Raw genomic sequence first — 10,611 nt, forward strand, 5'->3', positions numbered from 1 at the left:
TAACCAGGTCTCCACAGCCAGCACATGAACGGAACTGAGCTTGCACATCCTTGATGTCTGCAGTGAGGCAGAGCCCCAAAGAAAACCAAGGGTCCCCCACAAATCACACCCACTACTAAAGTACCCTCAAATACAGCCGCAATACCATTTTGAGTGACATTGTAGGTCATTAATCTACAAAAGAAAAAAAAAAAACTCTGCTTTGAAGATATAGACAGATAGTTGGCTAAACTCACTTACCAGCCATGTGCTGGGACCAAAATTGAAGTCAGAAAAATAATTCACTGTATGGATTATGAAGAGTTGAAGATGTGACTGCTAAGTCCATGTGGGCCAAGGGCTGCTCTTCATATGTGCTCAAGGACACTAAACTAGGCTCTGAGGTAGAAGGAGAGAAAATAACTAAAAATAATGGCCTTGCCCTCTAACAGATTATAATCTACAAGAGGTGTGTTCAGTTTGAGCTGTCTTGGACGGTTGCAAGTGTCAGAAGCTAAACCCAAGGCAGCATAGGCCCAAAGCAGGCCTGGGGATAACACTGGCTGCAGGCGCAGCAGTAGCCAGGTGCTCAAGCAGCCCAAGGGCTGGCTTCATTCTCAGGCAGGGCATTCCGGCAAGTCCCATTCTCCCAGTTACGCCACTGAGCACAGCCTCTTTCCTCAGAGTTCTGCCAGGAGTCCTAGGTGCTGCTCACCGGCCAAGCCCAGGTCCTATGGCCATCCGAGTCCACTATCGTAGCTCCAAGGGACAGGCTCGGATGGTGTGCAGCTCCCTGGGGTGATTTGGTGGGGTGGCGTCGAGGTCCCAAAGGAGATCAGTATGGAGCTCAACAAAGAAAGCGCTGTACACGCTGGCAGGAAATCCTCGGAAGTGAGCACGCAGGACGCAGAGTGGCGTGCTGCAATTTAAGAAGACTTACCAGTTAGTAATTAATGAATAGTTCAAGTCAGTGATAGCTTCCATCTGGCCAGCACTATGCTAGTGATAAGAGGAAGATCTTGAAGAGATGGGATGGGGGAGATGGGTTTGGGTAGGTATGAAGGCTATAGAGACCCCACCACTCGCCGGTACTATTGTAACTAATATTATGATATAGCAGTACAATTAGCATAGAATTCTGGCTGCGTGTTAGAATGACTCAGAACTTTTAAAGAGATGGATGACCAGGCCTCTCCTGAGGCCTTGATTTCAATGGACTGAGGTGTGGCTCAAGTTTCAATTTATTTATTTTTTTAATTCCATAAGGTAGTTCCAGTGAACAGCTATGATTAAGAACTACAGACTCATTGGAAAACTATCTGAACCTCTTTTGGCTGACTATAGAATGTCATGATTTCGCCTTAAATTTGTTTAATACCGTATCCTTGGGTGGGAAATAGAAAACTTACAAAAACTCAGTCACAATGGCTTTTTATACTCAGAAGCAGGGAAACATGTTTTGGCAACAATTCATTCTAACAAGACTGTCTCACACATAGTACCTCCCCCATGTCTGTACTGAGATGCTTAGGAAAAATATCTGAATAGACACATCTCCTGTATGCTTTCAGAGGACGTTTCTCAAAGCAGAAAGTGAAGAAGAAATTTTTGCACATCTGGGATTGGATTACATTGAACCACAGGAACGGAATGCCTAAGAAAATGTTATTGACATATTTCTGCTCTTTTTGGGTCAAACAAATTATGCTTCATATTAATAAAAGATGCCTTGGGAAAGTTTGGAATTCCTTAGGTCTTGCTGAAATGCAGATTACTACTAAAAATAAATAGCTTTGAAGACATGATAAGGCACCACTTAGGAATAAATTATGCTCTAATAGGCGTGTTTGGTGCATGACTGCCGCTTAGAATTCTCGATGAATTCCTCAATAGAAAGGTCTTAGTGCTGGGGGCACAACCAGGGAAGGAAGTCAAAGCCCGCTTTGTCGCATTGTAACTCAAGTTCTGTACATCTCCAATAAAAATAAAAGACAAGATGATGGAGTCTTCTTTTTTTACTCAAAAATTAAAATATTTTTAAACACAAATGAAGTTATAAAAGAATAAAGACGTTATGATCTATCCTGAAAGGACAAACAAGTTTAAATAGAAGATACAGGGGTCCCTAAGGGAACTCCGGGTTCCTTGTGGAATCTGTGGAGCACAGGGTGCTAACTCTTGGCTCTAGGCTGAACTCAACATGGCTCAAAGCTGACTCCTCTTTGGCCCCTGAGGAGCTGGGTCTGCAAGGCTCCTGATACGGGGGTATGTAAGGGACATATTGTCACTGCTTTCACTCAGAAGGAAATATATCTTTGTTTATTCCATTGAAACTCTCTCAAGAAGATAATCAGCTTAGTCTCTTTATCTCAGGGCACCCAAGACAAGAGAGACAGCCGTGGCTCTGGCAGCCTCTGGAACTCTCGGTACCAGATCCGTTTGGACGGTTGGCCTCTCCCATGAGGCCACAGACAGCCCACATTCCTTGGTGGGACCTAAAAGTTCCTCTGTTTCAGCTGTCAGTGACCCCAGCCTTCCGAAGAGCCAGGGGTAGAGTCTGATGAAAGCCTTGGGGAGGAAGCATCGAGAGGAGAGCCAGGCAGAGGTGGTCACTGGATGCAGAGGCCCCCGGCCAGAGCTGGTTTCCAAGGAGCGGGGGAGGCGGCGGTGGAATTCGGAGTTCTTGCCTGGGCTTCATGGCTCATTTTCCACCAGGTGTTTTGTTTTGTTTTACATTCTGGTTTAACCTCCATTACCCAGGCCCTTCTAATTCAGATTATGTCCTGAGGCTCGGTTCAGGCAGTATCTAGAAGGTGGGCTATCAACACACAGCAGACAAGAGTAGCGGGAGCCCTCAGGAAGTGAGAACAATTCCATCAGCCCTGATCTCGGGGGGTGGGGGGGCACCTGACCCCGGACTAGAAGCCCAACAACACTTTCCCAGCAGGCTAAGCAAATGCATGTGTGCAGAAGGATACTTGAGTTAAAGGTCCTCCAGACACACCACCAAGCTTAAATAGCCCAGAGACAAAGACTTCATGGACCTCAAAGGTTGGGTAGCTGGGCATCCCGCCATGCACACCTTGGACAAGACCCAGTACCAAACAACTTCTGTTCTTCGGGTCCCATGGACCCCCTCAGCTTTGTCCATCACTTGCTGAATTTCTTGCTTATGTTTTTTAGGAGAATCAGATAGTGTTGGCCCAACAATGTATCATAGATCACATGATCACTGGTTGCTCTCCAGCCAACAGGCAGGCTGCCTTTGAATGCATCCCATGAGCCACTGTTCTTGGTTGGCTGGAAGCATGCCTAGGTAAATGTGTGCAAATAGTGCGTAGCAATGGGGTGCAGAGTTGCTCCATTTTGAAGGCTGTGTTCATCCACTTCTCCATAGGAAGACTGGCTGTAGTCAGCTGACACTAGAAGTAGCAAGGATAATAGTCACAGAATCGGAAAAAGTTGGAGTTGCAGACTGGGACAGACGCCCAGGCCATCCTCCACGCGGCCCCTCAGAGATAGAGAAGGCTTAAAATCTGCTCCCACAGTTCCTCATAACCTCTGTCACGAGAGAAGCTACATCCTCAGCCCCACTGAGGAGTTGGCAAGCGTGGTGAACCACAGAAGTGGGCCGTCGGAGATTAATGCCTGGAATCCAGCTCTCCTCGCCTGCTTATCTGCTGCTCTCGGACAACAGCCCTGTCAAGCAGGAAGAGAAAATGAACAACAAACCGATGATGGAAGAGATGAATGGCTAGCCAGCACAGTAGTAGGAGAGCTGTCTCCTGGGGATTAATTGACCATCTAGCTAAGGATAACACTATCTTAGACATGGGGGCAGGGTTGGGAGAAATCCTTGGGGTGAAGGTGACTTCCTAGTGAGGAGATTGGATTGGACTGGAGCTGAGGGGAGGATTTGGATCCCCCATTAGCCTCATGTGCAGCAGCCAGGGAGTTCACTGTATTCTACAGACAAAAAGGCAGCTGGATTCTGGGTCTGGAGTGAACTTTCAGAATGCCCTCACTGAGACCTCCATCACACGCTTCAAACTTAGAAGGGAGAAAGAAGCGGTTACAGATGCCTAAACTCAAAATCTGGCAGCCCATTGGTTAACTATGGCACAGACACATGGGTTTTGTTTAGTTATTTGGTTGGTTTGCTGATTTCTTTTTATCCTTTGTTGGGTTTTTAGAATTTTTAAAATTCATGGTCAACATTTAAAATTAGAGGGCACATTAAAGAGAAAGCCTTTTAAGGCCTCTTAGAAAACAAAACGCAGTGTTGTTCCCACCGCACACCTCTGTGCTGGGGCTGCCACCGCTGCCCTGTCGCAGTCCGGCCACAACCCTCAAGGAAGTCCGATCTTCCGACTGTCCCAGTGTCTCCCAGATGTGCTATTTAGTACCACTGTAGGCAGCGCGGAGTGGGACATCTACACTGATGCCATCAGGAAACACTTAATGAGAGTCATTGTTTTTCTGGACATAGAACAGAAAACAAAGTTCTCAAAACTCTGTATGAAAATAAACATGAAGCTTATATTCCATAAAGGTACCTACTGTGCTTAAAAACTATCATGGCTGAGCTGTAAAAGGCTCAAGGGAACAACTTCTGGCCTTGCCAGTCCTACGGCTGACCCACTGCTATTATGGACCGCTGGACTACATTGGATTATTCTGCTGAATTCATGCACCTATAATATGTAAATGGCAATGGAGTACCCATCTCTGACAAAACTAAACAAAAAAAGGGGACACAAATGAGGACCATTTTGTACTGAAATATATATATGTATATACACAAAATAGGATAGAGATACAACTACTTTCTCTTAATTCAATGGGAAGAAAGATTTGTACTAATAGTGTTTGTGGACAGGACATCATGTCTGCATCTTATACTATGAACAGCCACTACGAAGACAACAATATGCAATGTATTAATTATTGAAACTGTCCTACTAACCTGTTTCGAAATTGTCTCATTGCTATTTGTTTCTGAATAAAATTAATAAAAAATAAAAACAATGATGGTTTTCTGTTTGTGGCAGTATAAAGCTTTTTTAAAAATACACTGATCTAATAGGAGCATGGATCAGTGACTATACAGGCATGCGCCTAAGAACTGCGTATTCCCAGGGACAGGGGATGTGGCGAGGACGGGGCGGGCAGAGGAAGGCCAGCGGCTGGGTGGGGAATGCGCAGGGGTCCCCTTGACTGCCGAGCCCCAGGCCTGACCCTCTGAGGGCCCCCCGCCCCCGCACACCATAGCACCGCGCACTGATCTCCCCAACAGAGAACCTCGGCAATTCTAAAGCAGCTTTATTTTAAAAACCCTACTGGAAATTCTAGAATGCCCCCTGCTGCCGTGAATCCGGTACTTCGCTCGCGGTAGAGATTTACCGTGTGTCCGTCAGAGTGACGACCAGGTTATCAGAGCTCAGCCTTCTCGAGTGCGCCCCAGCGTGGGAGCGGCGCGCCCTCTGGTGGCTTCCGGAAGACCCTTCCGCGACAATACAGTACCAAAACCTAGAAGCTCAAGCCAGCCCTTCAGGCCCTTTGGGACCTTGCAAGGCCATCCCTTTCCTACGGAGCACAAAGAAGAGCTGTAATACCATGTTTGAAAGGGCCAAGTCCACAGGCTGTTGCCCTCTAGCTACTAGTCAGTGACCCTAGACGACTTACCTAACCTCTCTGAGTCTTAAGTGGTTCCTTTGACCGCATCTGCTAGTGGGTGAATTGAGGTGATGCTGAGAAATGCTTGATTCCGAGGCCTCGGGGCAGAACGAGCTCATCACACCTCCAGGGAAAGACACCTGGGTGGACGCAGCACACCACTGCGGGCGTCTTCCACAGTGAGTCCCAAGCTCCCAAAGCCTGAGCAGGAGATGCCAGTGTCTGGGTCTCGGCCTTCCAGACCTGAGCCTGCAGGGATCTGGCCAGTACCAGCCATACCAGCTGAGATGTTCTAAGCATAAGGCTCTGGACGAGAGACAAAAGCCCACTCGGATGGCCCCAGAGCCTCTGTGGGTGACGGGGGCAAATGTCCACGAGTATTCGGAGCTTGGCAACCTTTATCTCTGAGGTGGATGAAAGCCACAGTGGGGATTAGTTTTATGTATTTCAAATATATTTTTATCAACGAAGTGTACTCTAAGCATGTCAAATTCTACCCTCCCCCATGTACAGTATATCAAAGAACCCCCAAGAAAAACATACCCTCCTCAGTTATAATTAAGATCATTATTCGTTTTTATGTATTTAGTACAGGGTCTACAGGGCCTACAGGGTCTCACTACACAGATCGGACTCATAGTGATCTCCAGTTTTCAGCCTCCCAGGTGCTGGGATTACAGGCGTGCATGATCACACCCAGTCTCAGTGCCATCCCAGGGCACCCTAGGGGGCGGGACCAGCACGGACACTGGGGATTGAACCTGGTCCCTGAACCGGCCTAAGTAAGCTCTTTAGTCCGCTGAACTAGCTGGCCAGCCCAAGATCATTACTCTTAACGCTTCGTTGCAGACTTCTATTATCGCTCAAAACACATTGTTTATAGTCTTCAGGACCAATAAAATTAATGGCCCACAGCTTCAATTTCTCATCAGTAAAACTGACATAGCAACATTCACATCATGTTCCACCGGAGGTTGGGGTAAAATAAGAGATGAAGCGCTTTTAAAACTCAAAAGTGCTATACATTTTTAAAGGATCGCTGTGTCATATCCTGTGGCCGTAGGTCAGCACCTGGCGACTGCTTCCCAGAAAGGTCGGCATGTGACTTACAAAGTAGATCAGGTATCTCAGAGAGGAGGGCATTTAAATTCAAGGACAATACTGTTTCGTTCCTGCAGCCCTAAGTGAAGGAGAAGATTAGCCTCAAGTGGTGACCCTGGATTTGGAAGGCCCTGCAGGCTGCAGTGTACGCTGTGTGCCACATTTCCACAGCGTGTAGCGGATAGCACTTTCATAAGAAAAAGCCTAAAAATGTGTTAGATATTCTAGCTTTCCTTGACCCTCTGGAAGGAAGGCAGAAAGGGGTATGTTATGGTCACCTTTATCACGTCTGTTTTCATATTGCAAATAGAGTTGGAAACTGAATGATTTTCCTGCATAATATGACTAGTGAGGAGTGCAATTACCACACAGCCAGGCTGCCCGCCCATGATGTCAGTATTTTAAGCAGATAATCTCCACAACATTCTTAAGAACTTTGCTCTTCTTGCTGAGACAAAATACCCAGTGCCCGAAATTAAGGAAGGAAAGGTTTACTTAGCTCTCGGGTTGTGGAGGTGTCAGTCCATATCTGCAGCCCCAGGGTGGCGGCACGGGGGCGACAGTTCAAGGCTGCAAAAACAGCAAAACGACAAGAGCAAAAGGGGACAACAAGCATCTCTTACCCCCTAATGTTGTGGGCAGGCTACAGTGCTCTAAGGTGGGTGAGCACTCAGACCTTCTCCAAGCCTCCTCCTGCACGGGATGAGGATGTTTACAAAGTGAGGGCCCAGGCTTGCTGCCTGAGCCCCTTAGTTAAACTTCTAAGCTTCTCAAGTTGACACAAGGTATCAACCACTGTAATTAGTTTACTCCATTTTCTATTTTTCTATGAAAACATATTTATTAGATTAACACAGGACTACTGATAGTAATTTCAAATGATCTTATATTATTAAAAGTCTTGCACAGCTACTCCTCAGAGGACTAAAATCTAGAATATATAAAGAACTAAAAAAATTAGACTCCCCAACTAAAAGTCTCAATCAAAAAAATGGCCAGTAAACACATGAAAAATGTTCATCAACCCTGGACATTAGAGAAATGCAAATTAAAGCCATACTAAGATTCCATCTCACCCCAGAAAAAAATAGCCACAGTCAAGAAATCAAATAATAATAAATGCTGTGGGGAAAGAAATTGGTGAGAATGAAACTGGAAAGTGATCTTATGTGGGAGGGCAGGATGAGGCCTCCTTGCCTAAAGCAGTCAAACTACCTCAGTCTTGAGGAAAACATCCTGCCTGGACACTTGGGCTGTTAGTCGCTAGGCAACCTTGTGTCTTGCAACTTTACAGAAGTATAAACAAACACCTCTCCTGTTGTTCAGGAGTTCTTTGCCTATCAGGAATAGTCCATCACCTGGCCTCAGCCATTACCTTGTTTTTATTTTCTAAATCTCTCACTATTTTTTCCTGGGTACTATTGAGAGACCCTACATTTGGCGAGTGCAACAGGGACCCCAGGAAGGAGATTCTTGATAGGTGTTCCCCTAGAGGTGGAAGTTCTGATCTGTGATGCCATAAAGTTTCTCTGAGTTGAAAAGGCTGGGATTGTCTCCTGTGGCTCAGTTAGGATCATCGAGTTTTGTGGGATGCAGTTCATGGGAAAACACTTCTCTGTCAGGGAAGGATCCCCTTGTCTCCCAAGGCACCTTCCTTATCTAACTGAGCAAGGCCAGAGCGCTGCTGATGTTGCTCTCCTGCACCTGTTGTGGGCTCTTGTTTTCAGCCTTCCCAGCACTGAGATTACAGTCATGCACCACCACACCTCGTCTTGGTTGCTAACTCACGGTCCGCAGGGACAGGGCCTGCGCAGCATGGGGTACTGGGGATCAAACCCTGGCCCTGCTGTTGCCTAAGCAGGTGCTTAGTCCACTGAGCTATCTCCCTGGCCTTAAGCTGTACCTTTTAAAACCTTAAAAGAATTGAAACATGATGCTCCTTATGACTCTACTGCTCCCTTTACCTTGTGCTTAGTAGAAATCCTAGGACAACAGATTATGGCCCCAAATGATTGGAAAGGGACAGCTAAAGCATATTTAAGTCTAGGAAATTTGTTGTGGAAAGGAAATTTCTTTGAATATTGTAAGCACTAGGCAGTTTACATCATAGCCATTGCAAAAGATATGCTAATCAGGGAAGGTACCTTTGCCATGGCAATCAACAGACCTTTGAAATGCAAGTATATGAGCAAATGAAAACAGCAGCCACTCGGGCCTGGAGAGAACTTTCTTCAATGGGTGGCCATCCCTTAATTTGGCTTCCATTCATCAGGGCCCGGGATGAACCTTTTCAAGAATTTGCGGCATGATTATTGCAAGCTAGTGAGAGGATTATAAGCAACACACAAGCTAACAAATTAATGATTCAACAATTAGTTTTTGAAAATGCAAATAAAAGGTGTAAAGAGGCTTTAAGAGCCCACAAAAAGCAGGCTGTGTGGTCTGAGATGATTTGGACTGGTGCAGATGTTGGCCTTTCGTGCATACCTACGTACAGGGGCTACCTTGGCAGCAGCTATCACTCTGGCTGTTCATCCACAGTCCAGAGGAGACGGAAAAACAAGGCTGTTGGTTTTCTCTGTGGGGATGAGGGACATTTAGCCTGAAACTTCTCTGTAGCATCTGTAAGGTCAGCACAGCCATCAGCCATTCCTTTAATAAAATCTGATGTCTGTACAAGGTGTAGATGAGGGCATCATTGGGCATCTGAGTGTAGATCTAACGCTGATGCGGAAGGCCGGCCCATTCACGGAAACTTCCACTGGGGCCTTCCTCGTCCCATCAAACAGCGGGGGGTGCCTTCCCCACTTCCCCCCAGCTCTACCCTCCAATACCAAACACATCTGTGACCTCTGCTGAGCAGAGGCTGGGGTTTCATTCCCTCCTCTAGATTCCTGTTAATTCCTAAGATGGGGCCCCAAATTATTCCTACTGGAGCCTATGGCTCTGTGTCTCAGGGTACGGTGGGTCTCCTGCTAGGCCACAGACGTCTTATTTCAAAAGATTTCCAGGTTTTGCCTGGTGTCATCAATGCTGATTATACAGGATGAAGTCAAGGTCATCATTCAATTTACCCAAATCACTGCTCAAATCACTCCAGACTCTTATATTGCTCAATTGGTCATTTTTCTCTTGGAAAAATTTGAAAATTTTATAAATAAGGGAAATGGATCCAAGGGTTTTGGAACTGTGGACACCTACTGGGTTCAACAGATCAAACAAAATAGTCCCAAGATAGAATTAACTATTTAGGGAAAGCTATTTAAAGGGCTGCTAGACCAGGGTACAGATATTTCAGTTATCACCCAACACCACTGGTCTAAAGCATGGCCTCTGGATGTGGCCACTACAGATTTATGGGGGATGGGTAGTGTTTCTTGCCCTAGCAAAAGTACTGTTCCTGACTTGGAGGGATGCATAAAGCCATTCTAGATATTTCTCTCCTTATGTCCTCCCCCTTATACCAGTCAACCTATGATGTCATGATATTTTACAGGATGAGGGACATTTTTGGCCAGGCCTGACTTCCTGGTCACTCATCAAATGTTACAGTAAGGTTTCTCTCCCACTCAAGGGCTTGGTAAAAACAGTCAAGGGCAAAAATAACCTCTTCCAGTTCTTCCTAAAAAGGACTGTTTTGGCGTAGGCTACTCATCCTCACATTTTTAGGAGAGACCTTGATCTCTTCTCTGATGCCATGAATAGCATCCAAGATAATTTGGATGTCTGATCACCCTGTTCGGGTTGATCAGTGACCCCTTGTTCAGGAGAAGACAGCAGCTCATACACTGGCTAATGAACAGATGATGGTGGGGCACCTAGAATACTCGAAAAGCCCTTGGAATACTCCAATTT

At 46.1% G+C, this 10,611-nt stretch overlaps 1 protein-coding gene across 1 annotated transcript in view; it reads left to right on the forward strand.

Annotated features, from left to right (window-relative positions):
- Positions 1-1,637, forward strand: part of Dntt (DNA nucleotidylexotransferase) — a 68,583-nt gene extending 66,946 nt beyond the window's left edge. Inside the window, exon 11 of the mRNA XM_004625682.2 lies at positions 1,551-1,637. Within this exon, the coding sequence (XP_004625739.1) occupies positions 1,551-1,637 (87 nt within the window). The remainder of the gene's footprint in view (positions 1-1,550) is intronic.
- The last annotated feature ends 8,974 nt before the right edge of the window (positions 1,638-10,611 follow it).

Source organism: Octodon degus, unplaced genomic scaffold (genome assembly GCF_000260255.1).
Source record: "Octodon degus isolate 3935 unplaced genomic scaffold, OctDeg1.0 scaffold00010, whole genome shotgun sequence".
NCBI lineage: Eukaryota > Metazoa > Chordata > Mammalia > Rodentia > Octodontidae > Octodon > Octodon degus.